General features: G+C 40.1%; 1 protein-coding gene across 1 annotated transcript; it reads left to right on the forward strand.

Annotated features, from left to right (window-relative positions):
* Window positions 1-7,029: 7,029 nt before the first annotated feature.
* LOC104610135 (nodulin MtN21 /EamA-like transporter family protein) lies at window positions 7,030-16,715 on the forward strand. The gene is made up of 7 exons (XM_010276623.3): window positions 7,030-7,686; window positions 7,827-7,874; window positions 8,069-8,191; window positions 9,462-9,611; window positions 10,107-10,278; window positions 15,747-15,807; window positions 15,971-16,715. The coding sequence occupies exons 1-7, from the start codon at window positions 7,072-7,074 to the stop codon at window positions 16,071-16,073; spliced, it is 1,272 nt and encodes a 423-aa protein (XP_010274925.1). The 5' UTR covers window positions 7,030-7,071; the 3' UTR covers window positions 16,074-16,715.
* Window positions 16,716-20,964: the final 4,249 nt, after the last annotated feature.

Genomic DNA, 20,964 nt, shown 5'->3' on the forward strand with positions numbered 1-20,964 from the left:
TACCACCCCTCCTTTTCAACATAACACCCTTGGGGAAATCTAACTCATCAAAACAACCTTCCATTATCCCATGTCTCCACACCCACCATATCCCCATAGAGGTTACCGGTGCGCATTGCCGACTGACTACATATTGTGCCCCTGTGGCCTGCCATTGTGCGTGTAAGTGTGGGTGTGGCTGTGCAGTGCGCAGCGGGCTGGCTGCGTGGGCGTGCGCACCTGGCGGGCTGCGTGCGCGGGTGTGTGCGGGCGGCGGCTGTGCGCAGGCCTGCGTGTGCGGACGTGTGCGAGCGGCGGCTGGCGCAGGCCTCCGTGCGCGGGCGTGTGCGAGCGGCGGCTGGTGCAGGACTGCGTGTGCGGGCGTGTGCGAGCGGCGGCTGTGCGTGGGTGCAGGCGTGCGAGCGCGGGCCTGCGTGCGCGTGCGGGCGTGTGCGGGCAGCGGCTATGCGCGGGCCTGCGTGTGCGGGCGGCTACTGTGCGCGGGTGCGGACGTGTGCGAGCGGCGGCTGTGTGCGAGCGGCGGCTGTGCGCGGGCGGCTGCTGTGCGCGGGTGCGGGCGTGTGCGAGCGGCGGCTGTGCGCGGACGCGGGCGTGCATGTGCATGCGTGAACTGCCACGTGTGGGTGTGCTGTGGTTCCCCCGTGGTGTGTCATGGTACAAGTGGTTACTGTGGTGCCTCCACGTGAGGTGACCAATATTAGAAAACACTAAACTACCGTGGTGTGTGTTAAACATGTTAACACTACTGACAGGGCTGTAACACACCGTTTAGTGGTGTGTAGTGTAGGGTTGTAACACTACCACTTGTGTTAGGTGCACCAATTCCACCTTTGCATAGTGTGTAGTTTACAGCCCTCCTACACTATTAACACAGGGCGCAAGTGGGTGTGCATCGTGGTGGATGTGCTGACACTGCACACAATGCCCCATGCTGCATCATTTTGCACTATGTGGGTGTGCACACCCACATTGCAATTGGTGCCTCATGTGGTGTGTCGTGGTGCAAAGGGATGTGCACACCCACAATGCACTTGTGACCATTGTTGCTCTTTCAACATATCACCCATACACACCCCCATGCCACCGCTTTGATTGACAGTCCCAAACTCGTCTTTGTGCACCTTTCTTGCATGAAACTAGCTCACCTTGAAACAAAAGTAGTGTTGGAGTGTTCCCTTTTGATTCCATGCAATCCCATTTCCACAAAATAAATTTTCCTAATTTTTTGTAATTTCTAGAAATTAAATATTAGTGAAAAACCATTTCTATCAATACTTTTCGGCATGAAACCAGCTTATTTTGGTGCACAAATTTTTTTGCAGGTGTGAAAAAATCAACCCCCATCCTCCAAAATTATTTTTTCAGATCTTTTCCAATTTTTGGTAATTTTTAGTGATTAAAAATTAATAAAATTACAAAAAACCATTTCTATCAATACTTTTCGCCATGAAACCAGCTTATTTTGGTGCACAAATTTTTTTGCAGGTGTGAAAAGCAACCCCCATCCTCCAAAATTATTTTTTCAGATCTTTCCCAATTTTTGGTAATTTTTAGTGATTAGAAATTAATAAAATTACAAAAAACCATTTCTATCAATACCTTTCGGCATGAAACCAACTTATTTTGGTGCACAAATTTTTTTGCAGGTGTGAAAAAGCAACCCCCATCCTCCAAAATTATTTTTTCAGATCTTTCCCAATTTTTGGTAATTTTTAGTGATTAAAAATTAATAAAATTAATATTTTTCTCCAAAAATTTATTTTAATTAATTTTATCGTTTTTCAATCCTAACTAATGCCACTTGTCATGTTTTAGTCCAATCTAAGCCGTACATCTCAACCTAACCCCAGTATGATTTTTCAGAAAAGTGATGTTTGCTCCTGGCAGAGCCCCAAAAGCTTAACGTACTCTTTGAGGGGGGGTGGTGACTCTGGGGGGGTTCCCCCCTGGGGGCGCCATTGGGCGTGCATTGGCAGTCATGGGACTTCCCCCCCATCACCCATGACGCACGGGTAGCGCAGTTGCATGCGCTAGAGGCGACATGAAGGCACATTGATGCTTACCGAGCGCGACATGGTAGCGCAATGACGTGCATCACAATGTGCAAGGTTTTACTTGATAGTGCATGCTGCTGCACAATGACATGCACTAGAAGAGATCTGGGAGCGCGACGATGCACACGTTGCAGCGCAACGCCTGTTGAGTGCCCCTTGGTCGCAAGCAATGCGTGTTGTGTTGGGTGCCCTTGGCAGCATGCACGGTCGCACTTGCTGTGTTGAGCACTGCGTGCGTTGCCGCAGCCTTAACAGTGTCGTCCCGCGCGTGCTCGTGAACACGCGTTTGTGGGTTAGTGATGCTGGGTTAGGTGACGTGCAAGGTGTTTGGCAATTGTGCTTTGGGTGCCTCCCCGCATTCTGCCCAGGGCACTCCATGGTGCCTCCGTGGTGTACCTATTTCAAGCATGGGAGGCCCCCATGGGGGGACCTCACATGAGTGGGAATGGTGCAACACGGTTGGCATCTCTCGCATTTCTTGTGATCTCCCGGTGACCCTTTTCGGATGTTGATTCATGTTGGTGGTTGCTTTCTGTGCTTAGTGGGGCCTTTGGGTGCTGCTTTCCTCGGCCATTCTACGTGTCATTGATGCGTCACTGGTTTGGGGGGTGGTTGCCTAAAGGTGTACGCGATGTGCGTGAGTGGTGTTTGGATGGCATGTGTTGATGGGCTCTGTGCTTGTGGTCGGAACCATTAACCTGCCCCTCCTCTTCAGTTTCGCCCAAGCTAGTTGTTGCTAACTGGGCGTGTGCGGATGGTTCCTGTGTTGCCTACCCAAAGAAATGGAATTGATACCCCTCGAGTGATAGTTTGTCTCTCTCCTCCCACGGTGGGGGGTGAGGCAGCCATGAACACGTAGAACGTGATGCCATGCATTGTCTTGTGATTATGCAATGCACTCGGCACATATCTGTTGTGTGTTCTCTTGGATGCGGAAGATGCCAAGGGCAGCAGGCATGCAAATTACCCAATCCTGACACGGGGAGGTAGTGACAATAAATAACAATACCGGGCTCTACGAGTCTGGTAATTGGAATGAGTACAATCTAAATCCCTTAACGAGGATCCATTGGAGGGCAAGTCTAGTGCCAGCAGCCGCGGTAATTCCAGCTTCAATAGCGTATATTTAAGTTGTTGCAGTTAAAAAGCTCGTAGTTGGACCTTGGGTTGGGTCCAACATAAGGTTATGGAACCAGTCAACGTAGTTTGGACCCCTAAGTTTGTTATCGTCAAACAATTTGGTGAACTGTTCATTTGCCATTTTTGATAAAGGTAATGCAAATTATTAGTCTACAACCTAAATTAATTCATGTTAGTTACATAGAAAAAGCTTTTAATCTATGATCCATTTCCATTTATTCATCTTTGAGATTTCCCTCCTATCTCAGTGACGGAGACACGATTATATATCTGGAAATGTGGGAAATCACATATAATGCATGAAGCCAACTGTTTCAACTGCATAACCCCACCACCTTTTGTGAATGATCATATCCATTCATCTTATGAACTTTCCCTTTGGCCTCTATCAGACAAGGTTCATTGCCATTTTAGGATAAACCTTTATGTCGAGTATGTGCAGACCCGTCATATTCCTGAACGCCAAGGTACCGTGAAAAAGTCTTCCATTTTAGGATAAGCCCCTCCCACATTGGTCTATGATGCCCCTTTCATCTTATGAAGCATTCAAACAGACTTACCGGCAAATGGATAGCCCAATTTTATGGTGCATCTCCTTATTAGTAATAAGCTCATCCTCATGCTAATAATGGAAGGCCTTTAGAGAGTTCATCATATGAATCTCCCTATCACATGCACTTATATAAATCTAGAGGGAACAAGTTATTGCATCCCTAGATCTGATTTAGGTCAAACCAATGTGGCTCCCACTGACTTTCTTGAAGTCATAATCAAATGGGCCCAAAACGGCTAGAGTTCCGTACGGTTCCTCTTGGGGAGGAAGCTGATCTGGGGCCCATTGAGAAGGGAGATCATCCAATGATCTTTTAGGGCACCATGGAAATGATGTGCATTCAACCATGGTGTGCGTAGAGAGTCACTAACAAATGAATATGGGCTAAGTGCTTATGGCCCATGTACGTAGCACATCACACATCATACATCACATGCATGAAACAATCACATAATTGATCCAATTAATTTAAATCAACTATAAAACCTTAAATTAATTAAGTTAAATTAGACATGTTCATGGGCCGGGCTGGGCTTTCACTCTGTGTTAACAAATTTTTCCAAATCTTTATTTGAATCTGGACTCTTTAAGTGATAAGGCTTATCTCTTATCTTATTTGCAAATCAAGATCAACTTCTCATAATCCAATTAGAAGTTTCTAATTCAAATCTTTATTTGGATCTGAACTCTTTAAGTGGAAAAGAGTTATCCCTTATTCTTACTTGTTGATCCATACCTAGATTCGCCCCCTATTTAATTAATCCAATTAACCTAGTTCGAAATGGGCTTTATGCCCATTAAGCTTTCAGACTCACTTCCTTTAATGCTGGATAGTTTGGATCTCTTTGTATGGCATGGGACCCTATCATTGATCTCCATATAAGCCACATGGGTTCAGCATAGCCTCTATTACAAGGCTTGGCCGAATTCACTGCTGAATACAATGAACCCTTGAGTCCATCAGTATGGGCTCTTAATGGGCCCAAAATTTACACTAAATGGTCCTTGGGTCCAGCCATCTTGTGAAGGCCCAAGGACTGTAGGTAGATGTGAGATTAGCCCATCAGGTTTATTATTCCTAAATGGTCTTACATTTAACCTCTCAACCCATAATGATCAAACACTGCCCGATAAGAGATGACCTCTCCCTTGACTGCAAGGTACAGTGTTGCACTCTCCACTCACATGGATCCCGGGAATTAAAATATTTTTACAAACATTTTGTAAAACCATAATGTATATGCATATCTCTATATAAATATATTTTGCAAAAAAATCTCAACAAGTTTGAAATCAACTGCCAGCAGTTTAGGTTTCCATCAGAGATAGTGCATTCTCCGATCATTCACTTTGTCCGGCAATGGGGCTGATTTTGTCACTATGATCACCCATTCAGATGAATTCTCAGACTGCCCCAACATACCCATGTTTTAGGCCCCTAAGAGGATCTCACTGATTGACATATTAAAGACAACCTAATCGGACACCTAGTGCAATACCATACTCAAATTTAGGGGTCAGGTGTAACATTCCAATTTTGCCCATCTATCTCCAAGGTCCAGAGCAATACTAGAATTCGGTCCGGTTCAGGGTTTTAAGAAAACCCACACTGTATGTGCCTCAGGTCTCACATTGGCAGCTGAGAAAAGCCACCCCAACCCACTTGGCAATTGAGAAAGGCACCCCAACTCACTTGGTAGCACATTAGTGTCAGCCTTTGCAGGATAAACCTCCCCATGTCCATCCAACGGCTGTAAAAATTCTAAACTAACACAAGTCTCATAAGTGTCCAGTTTAAGGGTATTACACAGAAACACACCATAATAACATAAATCGATTATGTACTTCATCCATTTATAATAAATGTCAATAAATACATTAATTTGATTGAAGCTAAGGGCATACACTATCTAACAATTAATTCCTCTTGATGGGAAGATGGTCACTATGCATTGCGTGTCATAGTAAGAGATGATATGAGTAAGGTTTGATTCTCAATGTCAAAATGACAGTGGTTATTGCACTATTAGCCAAGCAAAAGCCTGAGCAATCTGCAAAGCCCATCATGGCCATAAAGTTCAAGAATTATAAGTACATGATAGTTATCAATTTTTTTTGGTAAAAGATGGTTATAAAAAATAAGTGCACTATGAAAGAAGATTCACATCTAGTGATCAGGAGTCTACAAGGAAGAATGGATCCACCATAGAACCTAGGGACTCTTCTCGATTATTATTATGAGATCCATCAAAGAACAAATTGATGATCAAATACAAGCAAGAGAAGTTGCTAATTGGTTAGCAAAGAAGGGTCCCTTGCTCGAGTTCAGATTGGCGCCCCATATGCACATCCTAGCGTGCATTGAGAATATCTCCCATACTTGTCATGGGAGATGTTCCCAATACATGGCTAGGATGGGCTGGGGTGCGTTGGGCTGGGGCGGGATGCAAACAGATCAGATAAGATTCGAACCGAGGTACATCCGAATCCAATCTAATAGTTCAAACATCCATTCCGATCTGCTTCAAAGATCCGATTAGATCTTACAAACACAGATTTGAATTTAAATCTATTAATAATGGTGGATATCCAAATACGATCCAATCCGATTTAATTTGTGAAAATAAAAAAAATATATAACCGTTTATATAAAGAAAAACAAAACATACAAGTATTTTATTTAATTATTTCCATCATATATATACATGTGTTTTTATAAAAAAATAAATAATATAAAAAATTACAAAAAATACAGTATAAACATATTTACAAATAAATAAATAACACACACAATCTCGAATCGGATAGGGGCTGATTCAAATTTGATCAATCAGATCCTATTATCCGATCTGATAGGAATACATCCGAATCCCACAAAACAGGATCGGATCTGAAATCGGATTGGGATCCGATCCATTTTCACGATGTACCCCTCCCGGCCTCTCACCACTCTCTCAACATAAGTATTGCGGATGTAACAACCTACCTTATATCTGCGGATACAGTCCTCACACAACCGTGCGAACATCGTGCTCACAGACACCTGCAGCTGTGCATTGAAGATATCTCCTATAAATAAAATTATAAAAATATACAAATATAAAGATGCTCTTGATTCACGGATGAGATTTTTTCTAAGCGGTTTTTAATATTTCTTTTTTTTGGTAAAAGTTTTGTAATATTCCAATGTTTATAAAATAAAAAGTCAAAAAAAGAAAAAAAGGACACCTGTCCGTAACGCAAACATTGGTTCCAACTTCCATTCCAACAAAAACAAACGAACGAAGAAATTGGAAAGAAAAAAAATAATCAAGAGAAACGAACATGGCTACAACCGTTTCCTTCCTTCATCTCCACTCCAACCTTCCCGTCTTTGGTACACCAAATCCGCCTCTGCTGAATCCCAGATCAAGAAATGGCATCACGAGTCAAACCCTCCTCAGGTCTACTAGTGGGGTTTCATCTTATAATAATCGCCTCAGCAGTGCTCGGGTCAGGGCTACAAGAACCGTCGTCAATTGCACCAGGGCAAAGTCCGAAATGGACTCCTCTGTCGACTGCATTGGCACTGGTCTCGACGTTGAGTGCGTCGTCAATTCGCCGGGAGCCAACTCCGAGACTGATCAGTTGTTGCAGGCTAACAGCTCAACGTTAGAAATTGAGGACAAGAATGCGGAAACGCTTGATTTGGGTTTTGCTACTAAGGTCTTGGATTGGGCTCTTCTAGTGTCGCCGTTCTTCTTCTGGGGGACGGCTATGGTGGCAATGAAGGAGGTATTGCCCAAGGCTGGACCGTTCTTCGTGTCTGCTTTCCGGCTTATTCCAGCTGGGATGCTATTGATTGGGTTTGCAGGATTGAGAGGGAGGAGACAACCTTCAGGCCTTGAAGCTTGGTTTTCAATAACTCTGTTCGGTATTGTTGATGCTGCATGTTTTCAGGTGAGGTAGACATAACAATGATTTGCAATTACAACTATTAGGGTGTTCTGGTATTTGGCATTTTCTTTTCTGGGTCTTATCCTTTCCTGACTGATACATTTCTTGATTTTCTGGTTCTGATCTTTTTAATATTTGTACAGGGATTCCTTGCTGAAGGTTTGCAGAAAACATCGGCTGGTTTAGGTAGCGTAAGTAATATTTTTCATGTTTTCAATTTTCCATCAGCCAACAGCTAATGTTTTTCAGTGATTGTATGCTTTTATTTTATCTGCTATTTTGACCTGATGTTGGTTTTACCAATGTATGAATCCTGTAATATTTGGTATTTTTATCTAGTTTGTGATTCCAAACAATTACCAGCTGAATAAAATGAAAAATGCAGGTAATAATCGATTCACAACCGTTGACAGTTGCTATACTTGCTTCCTTGTTATTTGGTGAATCCATTGGGTTTATTGGAGCTGCTGGACTTGTGCTTGGTGTCATAGGACTTTTACTTCTTGAGGTATATTTCTGATAAACCGGTATATTCTTTATTAGTTGGCAGGTATCTAAACTTTAGGATTTAGTTTGAACTCTAGCCCTTCTTTATCTATTGAATATTAATGAGGAATTTTAGATCAACCATAGGGGTGTCCGACAACATGGTTGGTTTTGTTTTTGAAAACAAAAACAATTGCCACATCAGAAAAAAAAACAATATCATTTTGCTGATGTGGCAGTTGTTTTTGTTTTCAAAACCACAACCAACCATGTTGTTGAACACTCCCTATTATCAATACTTGTATAATTGTGTTGGTGCTGGAGATTAGAAGTTGAAATTTGATATAGATTATTCTAAGGAGTAGGATTTAGCTATAAGATTGTTGTATGTCATTTTATCATTTGGCAATCAAAAAGTTGGAAGGACATTTATAGCAGAGTATTAAGAAAGTGAAAGTGATAAGTAGTGATACTAGTTATTAAAAGTGTGTCTCAGTGGTTCATAAATGTTGTGGTGTCTAGAAAGTTTCTGCTTCTGTTTCGGACCTGCAGGTATACCATTTCTTATTGACTAGTTTAACTGCATTATGAGTAGTTTGATTTCTTTTTGTAGAAAAGAGTGATGTTTATTCTTTTTTCTTGTTTGTTTATTAGTTATGGGCTTTCCTGTAGGGGCCAGTCCACTTACTTATTTGTTTATTATGGTTATAACCACTGCCACATTATGAGGGGAAGACTTGTAATTCTGCCCAATGTATCAAAGAAATTGGGGATGATCTTTTCTCTCTGCTCCCATTTTTTCTTCTCTTCTCTCTTCTTCTTCTCCACACTTTCTTCTCTTCTTTCATTGACAGCAACCTATCTCTTAGTGAAAACGCACAAGATTACTTAACCTGAACATATCTTTATTGGATCAACAACTTTACTGCTGAAACTCTGTTTATGTGTAGAGTCAATTCTCTTATTGTTTGGTGCACCTCGCAGTCATAAAGAACATATTAAGGTTATCATGACTTTTACCCATTTTCCCAGTTTACAACTCTAAATTAAACTTTTATCAACTTATTGAAAATGGCATTCATTTCTTTGATGAAATCAAAAGCATGCACTGATTCACATATTAATATTATAAGGACTGATGTTACAAAGTTTTTATTGTTTTTCCCCTAGTATTGCAACCAGTCTCATGATTTTGTTGTTGTGGTAAACAGCAATGTTTGTGTTGCTTGACACTTGTATGATATTCCTTCTCTCTGGTGGAGCCATTGTGAGGCATGGTGTTTCTTTTGCAGGTACCTGCACTTAATTTTGAAGGGAGTAGTTTTTCGCTATGGGGGAGTGGGGAGTGGTGGATGCTCCTTGCAGCTCAAAGCATGGCAGTGGGTACTGTCATGGTTCGCTGGGTTTCGAAGTACTCTGACCCTGTCATGGCAACAGGCTGGGTAAGTCATACTTATCAATTTATTCAAGTCAGGATTTGATAATCCTTTCCTTTGGTTTTTGACAATAAGGAACACCCTGTTGAGTCAATTCTGGGTAAAGCAAAGCAGTATTTGGTGGGATGGCTAGATGTCACAAAAAGTTGTTGTATTTTAGGTTCCACCATTTCTGTTTCCATCGGGGGAGTGATTTTTTTTATGATTCTTTTGTTTTACAGAAAAAGGTTCACTGTACATTTTGTCTCTTTCATGTACAGCTGATATACATGTAATCATGTACATGTTTTCCTGAGGGTGTCTTTCCCTCTTCTTTAATACAAATTATACATCATCTATCAAAAAAAAAAAAAACTTTCCATTGGTCTTCATTACTTATATGCATTTCAGACAATGTTTTCCTACCAGAGGTTGCAGGGAGAATTTATAATTTCAATTATATTGTCTATTTATGATCCCCAACCAAAGGGGCTAACATGCTTACATTTTTCCTCATTACAGCACATGATTATTGGTGGGCTCCCTCTTGTGGCAATCTCTGTGCTCAATCATGATCCTGCAACCAGTGGAAGTTTTAAGGAACTAACATCGAATGATCTCTTGGCACTTCTCTACACCTCCATTTTTGGAAGTGCCATCAGCTATGGTGTCTTCTTCTACAATGCAACAAGAGGTCATTTTCATGTTTTCTTCTTTTTTCATCTCCTTGGTTCTGTGGTGCAGTTTTGCCAAGGAAATGAAAATATGATATCTAATTGTCTTCTTAACCTTTTGTAGACTTTTCATTTATTGGTATTGTTTCTAATAATTGTTATCATGGTATTTGTAACCGAGTACTCCAAGTTAGTAGACCCCCTAGTGGAAAAGTAGAAAAAATATAGGAGGGTTAACTAAATGTGAAAATTGCTTATATTTTCTGCTGCACATACATATTATTTCAATTGCAATTAGTTGTGGTAATTGATCCCACATTTTACCCTAATAATATGTTCACAGAACCAATGTTTTAAAACGCAGAGGCATGATATGAGGTGTTACACTACCTAGAGGTGTGCGGTGTAAGCCTCCCGAACACAAGGAAGTGTAAGCCTCCTTAAGAGGAGGGGGATGAGGAGGAAGAAGAGGAAGGAGGCCCATGAGGTGTACGCCTCTAGCACGCCTCATGAAAAAAGCATATGAGGCGTGCGCCTCTTGCACCTGAGGCGTATGCCTCAGAGGTGTCAGTGCCTCTAGCCTATGCCTTAGGGCATTTTGGGGGCATCTCGCCTGCAGGTGTACACCTCTCACACCTTTAAAAATAATGCTCACAACATGGCATCGGATATCTATACCATAGTTGTCAAGGCGTTGCCTAGGCAACTAAGCACTTCTACTGCTCGCCTCGCCCAAACGCCAACTAATTTTTGTATTATACTTTACATTATTTTATAATATTTTTCTATTTTATACTTTGAGCTCAAAATATTAAAATAGATGGTGATACACCGTAACATTCTTTATTCCCACATCATAAACCAATGTGTATTTGTTAGATTGTTGTATTGTAAGGGTTAGAATGATACAGAGTAGTTCGAAGAGTTCGAAGACTTGAAGGTCAAACACCTAGAGAAACCAGAATCGATGGGATGATGACTTCATCTTGCAAACAACAAATAACCCTCACTGTTTCTTAAATTTTTTATTCTTTTCCTTCCTTTTCTGGAACAAAAACAGGGGTTATGCCCCTTCTCCTTCTTCATTTGATGCTTTTGTTTTCTTATTTTTCCTGAAGCAAGAACAGGGGCTCCGCCAGATCATCATCATAATCATCTTTTTCAATGTTTTTTCTTACATTTATTTTTGGTTGAAACAAGAACAGGAGCTTTGCCCTTTCTTCTCCTTCATCATTTTTTAGGGTTTTTGCTTTCACTTTTCTGAGACAAAAACAGGTTCTTCGACTTTCCTTTTCTTTATTTTTCTGATTTGTTTTCTTTTTTCTATGACAAAAACAAAGGTTTAGTCCCTTCTTTTCCTAGGGATGATATTTCTTAGACACTAGCCTTGAAACATTAGGAATGGAAGGATTATTTCTAAGAAACAAACCTTGAAGCACTAGTGTACAAACCTTGAAACACTAGGAAAAGCAAGGTTATATTGATACACTGGTTGACACCCAGGCAAGCGCCTAAGTGACTAGGCGACTAAGCGCTCACCTGTTGCCTAGGGTCACCTTGGCGCCTTGAAAACTATGGTCTATACAGGATATGTAATTGATCAACCAACTTCATTCTCTTCTTTTTTTCTTGATTTTTCAATGGATTTGGGTGCTTGCCCATTTAATCTAGCATGGACCTATATGTGGTGGTGACACTCTCTTCAGAATGCAATTCAACCAGACGCAAGTAATGACAGTAGGGAGGAAGAATCTCACACATCATAATTGGTGGAGGTGAAGCCTAATGCTTGAGATGAGTGCTCCCACCAAAGGCCTGCCACAGAAGAGATGTGCCTGACTATGGATGTTCATTTACAGGGTGTATGTTAGTTGGAAGGTGGCCACTACTATGTCTTAAATAGAGAAGGCAATAGGTCATAGAAGACTGCCTGGCCATTTTTTGGCCTTTGTAGCCACAAGTCTTGAGAGTCAGATGCAACCACAAGCTGATAAATCCTTTGAGGGTGGGTGGAAGCCTGATTTATCAGAGCATAGGAACAAATCTCTTGAATTCCCTTTAACATTCATCTAATTTGCCAGGGCCCCAGAGGTATCTCTAACTCTGGTGATTTAGTTCTCTCTCACTCACAGTTTGTGGACCTTGTAGCTTTTCCAGGTTCCCAGTCTGTCAATCACGAGCAACCACATTCTCTGTATCAGGGACAGAAATTTGGGAATTGGAGATTGTATGAATTGTGAATGAAGAAGTGTGAGGGAAAGAGGGAAAGGATCTGGGAAATTATCAGATCATTTTTTGGTAAGTAGTTGAAGCTGAGGAAGACCTTGAACTAGTCAAGTAGTGCAGTGAGTCACTGAGATTGGGTTGGAACCACCTGTAGTGGATCGTATAGATTCTCCTCAACCTTGCCAAGAAATATCTGAGAACCAACCAATGAATCTCTTACAGTCCTTTACAAATCAGATGGGCTTAGAGGTCTCCACTCATTAAGACAGTAAAGTTTATTCTAGGAGGAGGGGGGAACTGATGCTAAGCTCAAACAAAAGAAGAGAAGCACAGATTTGATATTTCTTATGACAAAGTAGGGTGTGAGAAAGTGGATAGGAGGGGCACCAGATAGGAGTGGGAACAGTAGAAAGGTGATAAAAATTGGTGGAATGACATTATGAGCAGGAACATTAGGGGAGCATTGGGTGGTTCTGAAATGAAAACTGGGCCTACTTACCATCTTGGGGAGCATTGGGTGGGGAGAGGGGGATTATCACTTGTTGGGATATAGATGATTACCTATTTGTAGAGGAGCTTATAGGTAGTTTCTCAGTGTTTGTAATTGGGTGGTTCTGAAATGAAAACTGGGCCTACTTACCATCTTGGGGAGCATTGGGTGGGGAGAGGGGGATACCATGTTCTCTTTTAACAGTTCCTTTTTGATGAGTTTCTTCATTGAAGACTCTTATGCTTCTCTCACCCCACACAGCCCAAAGTACAGAATCTCCAGCGCAACTCTATAAAAGTCTTCCTTTCTTTGGTGGTATGAAAAAGGAGTCTTCAAATAATGCGATCTAGAGGTTCCCACCTATGCCAAAGAAAGAAAATACATACTCCTAAATACAAGAGATGAGTGGGCAGGAGATTAGTAAATGAGCAGTAGATTCACCACTTGTCCTACAAAGCATATACCATCCGAATCACTTTTTCTGTTTTCAACTAAAAAAAAATCAACTAAGGTGGGATTGCATAGAATTAACTAACTAGGACATTACCATGGGATTCTTTTTTTTTTCTTGGATTGGAAACAGTAGCTTTTATTCAATCCATTGGCTGACCTTCTAACTCATCTAAAGGTTATACTAATCTCTTTTGTTAGACACCTGATTTTCCTCACAGTCTGTCTGTTTGTCCAGATTCCTAACTCATTTGCTTGCATCCGCCCTATCACCAACTTGGAATCCCCCTCAGAGAATGGCCAAAACTTCAGCTCTTAGTGATCTCTGACACTATTGGTCCAGAGTATAAAGCCAAGGCTTGTCCTCCATCTCTTAAGATTCCCCCTATACCCGATGGTCCCGGGTTACCAAGTTAAATTCTGTCAAAGTTCAACTTTTGCTGCACTGATGGAGCCCAACTCTCCTGAATTGCAGGCTTTGACGTTGAAGAACACGTCACTACACTCCATCCCCTGGTAATATCATCAATTGAGAACTCCTTGAACAGCTCAAGCACTTTTAACCAATGTCTACCTTGATGGTAATGCAGTCAATTAATTGATTAATTCCTACTTAGATTTTTCTGGCCATTTAAAAATTCTGTTATTTTTTTTTCTTCCCTAACTGTCCAAAGTATTGCTGTTCCTGCAGCTCTCCACATTTCTCTTCCCCTCTTTTTCAGCTGTCTAAAAAAGCTTGGAGAAAAACCAACTTTCCATGTCCTAAATGAGATTCTCCTGCATTTATGATTAAAAAATGAGATTCTCCTGCATCCAGTTCTCATGCTTGGGGTCCTATTGCTTCGGCATCACAGATCTTGTAAGAAAACACTTTCCTTGTCCTCAAATGAGAGAAACTGATTGAGATGGTTTGGTCACATGCATAGAAGGCCATCTACAGCACATGTTAGAAAAGTGTTCTGTTACAAGTTGATGAGGCTAGAAGAGCAAAGGGAAGACCAAACAGGATTTGGATGGAAGTAATAAGAAATGATTTAAGTGCCCATAATTTAACGATGGATATGGCTCTGAACAGAATGGAATGGTGAAACAGGATTCATGTAGACAACCCCATATAGTTGCGACAAGGCTTACATGATGGTGATACAGAAAAATATGTGAAAACACTCCACTTCAATCAAAGTCTAGAGCTGTATAAAGGAAAATCTGATTTTTTTTCCATTTTCTCAGAAGAAAATCTTGAAAAAATACTGACGTTTGTTTATTGAGGATAAACTCTATGTTGGAAGACTCTATAGTCTATAAATCAAGGTTGAAGGTCCATCCTCTAGTACCCGTTTTCCTACCCTAAAGAGGTGAGCTGTCCATTGCTGATGCCATCAAACCATACAGATGATGCCAGCCGCCCATTCAGGATGAACAATTAACTCTCAATCTTAGCTTACAATGCTCTCATACCAAGTTGGTTGTTATTTAGTGGTTTTAGTGGTTTAGTGAAGATGGTTTTTCGAAAATTGAGAGAGCAAGAGCAACACCCCTCCTCTTTAACTGTTATTCAATATCAGAGTAGATAGGTAGTAATAACTGGTGATTTTTGTACTCATCAAAAAAAAAAAAAAAAAATGGTGATTTCTGTGAGCTGCTTCCTCCAGAGGCTTCATATCTTCTCCTAACCAAAACTGCACTCTAAATTAGCCAATTTCTAGAGACGCCCAAGTGCCAATGCCAGAAGTCCTCCAGGCTTATAAAAATCTCTGGTTCATTGATCCCTAAGTCTGCATGAGTTTCTCCTGGGAGAAATGTAGACTTACCAAGACTGATTGCTCTCATACCAACTTGTTTTGTTGAATATATAAATCTGAATTTAGTTGATGATAAAAAAATGAATGGCACAAGAATAAATGTAGAAGGAAAAAAAGAGAAGAGAGAAGGTTTGAAGATTAGCCACTCAAATTGTGGGTGTCATGATGCGCCTGGTATCTTTTATTATTAACTGAAATATAAGAAAAAAGAAAGTTACAATTATGTCCCTGATTAGGCAGCAGCAATAAACAAATACTGAACAAGGCCCATAAGGTCCATAAGACCAAAGATCCAATAAGAAGCTAAATATTGAACTAAACAATCAGTAATAAATAAATAAATATAGCAGTAAAAATAGCCCATTTATAAGCAGTATCAAACTAAAATATACCCTTTAAGATACAGTATTTCATATTTAGGATTTTTTTGACAGCATGAAAATATTTTATTAGAACAGAAAATGATTACAACTGACTCATATTTAGGGTTTATTGATTGTTGGCTTTGATGCATTTGCAGGCAGTTTGACTAAGCTTAGCTCTCTCACCTTCCTAACCCCAATGTTTGCTTCAATTTTCGGGTAAGATAATGGAAATCTGTAACTGTTGGAAAATATTCAAGAGATATTTGAAAAGAAAAGTTCATGCATTTGCCTAGATTTCTTTCTTTGTGCCTCCAGAGCTAAAATGAAAAACCCACTATAATATATTGCTTTATGCTGAACAGTATGGTTTTATTGTCAGGTATTTTTACCTTGGTGAGACATTCTCGCCTTTGCAACTGATTGGGGCATTGGTGACTGTGGTTGCTATATACATGGTTAATTACCGGAACACCATTGAATAAGTATGAAATCATAGACAATGCAGCTAAGTCATATATTGCAGCTAACTCATAAGTGAAGAAGGAACAAATGTTTCAAAGATATGGATTCTTGCTTTGTTAGAAGCAAAATTGTGGAGCTGGGTCTAAACTGTTCTTGTTATTCCTCAATCTCAAGGTATTTTGCTTGGAGCTTCTACTACATCTAGCATAATATGTATAGGGAAAAAAAAAAAAAAAGAGATGGAACAGGGAAGACAAATTTCCTTGCTCATATCGTATTATTTGAGATATGAGGTTGAACTGAAAATGCTGCCATCTCGGGTGATTACATGTGGTACCATTTGTTGCTTCATTGGATAAGTTCCATGAGTCAATCAACTACACTGGTTGAAGAGAATTGTGTTGGTGCAGGTTCTGAGATAGTTGTGTATTATGATAATTGTTGCCATCATTGTTGTGACCATCCTTAGATCATTATAGTTGAATGAGCATTTGTTTATATATCATCAATATGATCATCATTGATGGTGGTAGGTCTTTATTGTCATTGTATGTATCCAACTATTCCATGTTGACTGCAAAAAGATCTGGTTCTTTGTTGTCACTCTATTGTCATTAGATCCTCTACTCTATTGATATGCTACAGCTATTTCAGTTGTCCAACTTAATGTCATTGAAATGATGAAGAGGTGGTATATTTGGCCTTTTTCGTGCACAATAGCTTAAGTCAATGCCAACTTAATGTTGATGTATGCTTAGTTCAATGGATCTGCTTGTAATATTTTATTCTGGAACACATGGACCGGTTAACATGATCGTAACCATAATGATAAGGATTTATTAATTCTTATCCCTTCTGTCTCTTCTAATCTGCACTTTAGGTTTTGTGACTTTGAAATACCAGTATCTGTTTCCTTAAGACAGCAGGCAGTTTTTTTGTGGGTACAAATCTGAAGTCTTGACTCCAAACTACAGTAAGCTTACTAGAAAAAGTGCCAATTAATTTAAGTTTGTATGGGCCAAACAATTTTGAAGTTTGAATTATTGAATTTAACAGCCTTGGTTCATGAAGATAGGGTTTGTTCAGGATCAGTGATTCTTTCCTGCTTTGAACTCTTTATAGTCGGGAGACATTTCATTTCATTTGAAGATTGTTTGACCTCTCCCCCCCCCCCCCCCCCCCCCGCCCTTACATCTTGCAAGACTGATTCTTTTTCAAGCAAAGTTATCCATCATAGAAATTTGTAAAGCAAGTTCAAAAGATGTGTATATGATGCAACAGAGTAAGTCCATCTAGAATTCCTCCTAAGCATCTTCATGCAAGTGAATCTGAGTAGTGGCTCTACTCCGCCTAATGTGATACAAAGTGGAACTGATTAGCTGACTCTACCATTCACTAGATTGGGCTAATAAATAAATTTAGTCCAACCCACATGCCGGTGTGGAATGCTTGACCTTTGCCAAATTCCCAAGCAAAGGAAAAATGAAGGTTATAATCAAGAGGTGTCTCTGCTGTGTCTTTTGCGAAGGAGCAGAGTTCTTATACTAGCTGATGCGTAAACATAGTTAATCTTTTGAATGGGGGACATGGGGGTTCTAGTTGGGAATCTTCCATCTGGATAGACAAAATCTCTTACTTGCTCTTTTTCTCTGTTGAATTTTGTTTATATTCCTAGGCTGTTTAATCAGGCAGCTCATCTTTTGGTTCAGTTTGTGAAAAATCTTTCCGGTGATTCTGTTTGGTGGAACATGCCTCCTGTTTGTATTGAACATCTATTTTAGTGTTTAGTTGTTTTTAGACAGATGGCCAACAAGTGCTCAATAAAATTTGTTCTCTATTTCTGAAGCCCATGGCCAATCAAAGACGATGCCTATAAGGTGAGTAGGGGTGTAAACAGATCGAATTTGAATCAAATCAGGCAATATCCAAATTCGAATTCAAGTAGAAAATTTGATTCTGAATTTGATTTGATATCGGATGGATATTGAAAATTAATATTTGAATTCAAATTTGATTAAAAATTTGAATATTCAATTCAATTTGAATTCGACCAATTAATTATTTTAGGTAATCAATAAATATAAAATACATACTTTATTTATAAAAAGTATATAAACATATAAATATTTATATAATTTAATTATTATATATGTATATCTAATTTATATAAAACACTTAAATATTTTATATATTATATATACGAATTAAATAATTGATTGAATTCGGATATTTATCAAATTGAATCAGGTCATAGAATCTCAGATTTTTTAATACCATTGACACCCCTAAAAGTGAATATCATATGAAATACACTACCCATTTTGGTAACAGGGGAAATGATTGTACGTTTCAATTCATATTGCAATTGCAAGACCAGGCTCAACGTCTGACACAAATGAAGTTATAGTTTAGTATACCTAGTACTAGTAGGACAAGAGCTTCTGGTATACATGTTACAGTTGTGAGACTGACTTGTCTCAAGCCTTGCTCTTTTAAAAACTATGTTTTCTTGTTATTACATACTATACATGATAAGGAGTTGGGAGTGGAGGCCGAGTGGGGTGCATGTGAGGTTCACTGACCATGCCACAGAGAGCTTGCAATTCCATGGGTTTGATTCTACATTTTCTATATACATTTGGAGGGGTCTTATTGTCTTAAGAATTGGACTCAGAGCTTGCAATCACTTTTTCATGGTGGATGTTAAACTCATATCACCAACATTAAAAACTGTTTACAAGAACAAGGTGTGGCCTCATCATCAACCGTACATATTTGAAGTCAGCTTTAAGTTTTAGCCATCCTATCCTCAACATTCGGTGAAATAGAGAATTACATATGTTGCTGCCAAGGATGGACCGAGAGAAACAAAGTAACTTAACTTCTTTAGACGAGGGCTTATATATCCAAGGGCTGATGTATCCGACCTAAGAACAAGAGAGCATGTCAGAGGCCCCGGGTGTTATCCCAGGGGCGGAGTCGGAGTCCCCGATGGTCAAGTTAGTCGAATGCACAATAGAGGTCGGACGAGGCCTGAGGTGAGAATTCAGACAAGGTCACTCAAGAGCGGCAATGCCAGAGAGAAGTAATTAACAAGATTCCCAGATGATTTGCCTAAAGAGGAATGGCCTCTGTTTATACTTGACCATGGCTGAAGTTAGTTAGCAGCGGACGGCCAGGATTTCATCGGACTGAGGCCATGTGGCACCATCCTAGGCCTTGCCACATGCGCCTACATCAACATGCAACAATTTATTTGGAGTAGAAGGGGACATCGGACTGCATTTTAAAGTATCATGGAGCAAAATCTGTCTCCCCAAATGGGCTGGAGGTTTAGGAATTCGTCGAATGAAATGTTTCAATGATGCACTATTAGCAAAGGTTGGGTGGCACATCTTAATTAACACGGGCATGGTTTTTAAAAACGAACCGGAAATAGAACCGGTTAGGGGACTGGTTTCCGGTTAGACGGTTCAACCATCCGGGTTGAATGGTTCGACCCATGATGTCATAAATAAATTAAAAATAAAAAATATTTATAAATAATAAAAAATAGCATAAAATTAAATAAAAAACAAAAAAATACAGAAAATAAAACTATCTACATAAAAAATAATACAGTACAAAATACATAAAAAAATATGAAAATAAAATACAAAAAATTCAAAAAAAATACAGAAAAATAAATCAAAAAATTGCAAAAAATACAGAAAAAAAAACTCTAGAATGTTAAGTCCTAAAATGCAAAAATCCTTGACCTAAAATCAAGATTCACAGAGATAGATTCCCCTGGCACCAAAATAAAATGGGAGAAATATGAGCATTCACTCTAGAATGTTAGATTGCTATGCAACCAAGATTGATTTGTAAAAGACTTCAATACACATTAATTTTACCTAATTGATCAAAAAATTACACTAAATTTTACTTGGAAGTGATGTAAACTCGCCTGCCATAAAGCCTGGAAGTGTTGCAAATTGCAAAAAACACTAGCCGTCGTCGATTGCCGTTAATTGCGATCGGTCGGTGTGTGTCGTCGTCAAATGCCGGAGGTGCTGGCCGCCGCAGGTGTTTGGTTGGGTGTAAGGGATGGCCGCCGCTGCAAATTCGCCTACTGCAAAGCCTAGAAGTGATGCAAATCGTAAAAAACGTTGGCCGCCGCTGCAAACTCGTTGTCGCCAATCACCTTTAGTCGTAGTCGGTAAGTGTGTGTCACCGTCGAACACCAGAGGTGTTGGCTGCCGCAGGTAGTCGGTTAGGTGCGAGGGATGGCCGCCTCTGCAAACTCGCTTGCCGCAAAGCCTAGAAGTGCTACAAATCGCAAAAAATGTTGGCCGCCGCTGCAAATTCGCTGTCGTCGGTCGCCATTTATCACCGTTGGTCGATGTGTATCGCCGTCGAACGCCGGAGGTGCTGGTCACCACAGGTGGTCGGTTGGGTGTGAGGGAGGAGGGAAGAATGAAAATGGGGTTCTAACCCTACATTCGATTAATTGATTTGGGATGGGGATATTAAAGGAATTTTATTTTTTGATTTTTTATTTTATTTAAATCATTGAAAATAAAAAAGAGAACCCACGAACTGCTACCTAGGTCGAACGGTTTAGTGGTCCGACCGCCCGGGTTAACAGTTTTTTGACTTTTTCAACGCTTTTTTAAGATTTCTGGTTTTTAGTGTAACCGGACCCGGGGGCCTGACCGGTTACCGGTTTTGAAAACCAAGAACACGGGTTCTACTTCGGTGCGAATTCTTAAAGCTAAGCTTTTCCCATATGAGAGTTTCTTGGATAGTGTCCCAAAGAAAAATGATTGTTGGATATGAAAAGGTATCTGTGCGGTTCATTGAGTTTTGGTTTTGGGTTGTTGTAAACGAACTGACGTGGTGACACAATCAGCATTTGGGGTGACCCTT

This window comes from Nelumbo nucifera, chromosome 4, assembly GCF_055504915.1.
Source record: "Nelumbo nucifera cultivar China Antique chromosome 4, China Antique-T2T, whole genome shotgun sequence".
Taxonomy (NCBI): domain Eukaryota; kingdom Viridiplantae; phylum Streptophyta; class Magnoliopsida; order Proteales; family Nelumbonaceae; genus Nelumbo; species Nelumbo nucifera.

What these genes read in the sequence shown, in the direction of transcription:
- LOC104610135 (XM_010276623.3), top strand. Translation starts at nt 7,072, where the DNA reads ATGGCTACAACCGTTTCCTTCCTTCATCTCCACTCCAACCTTCCCGTC. An exon ending in CTTCTACAATGCAACAAGAG is followed by an intron (nt 10,279 to 15,746) that starts GTCATTTTCATG and finishes ATGCATTTGCAG; the next exon opens with GCAGTTTGACTAAGCTTAGC. An exon ending in ATGTTTGCTTCAATTTTCGG is followed by an intron (nt 15,808 to 15,970) that starts GTAAGATAATGG and finishes TTTTATTGTCAG; the next exon opens with GTATTTTTACCTTGGTGAGA.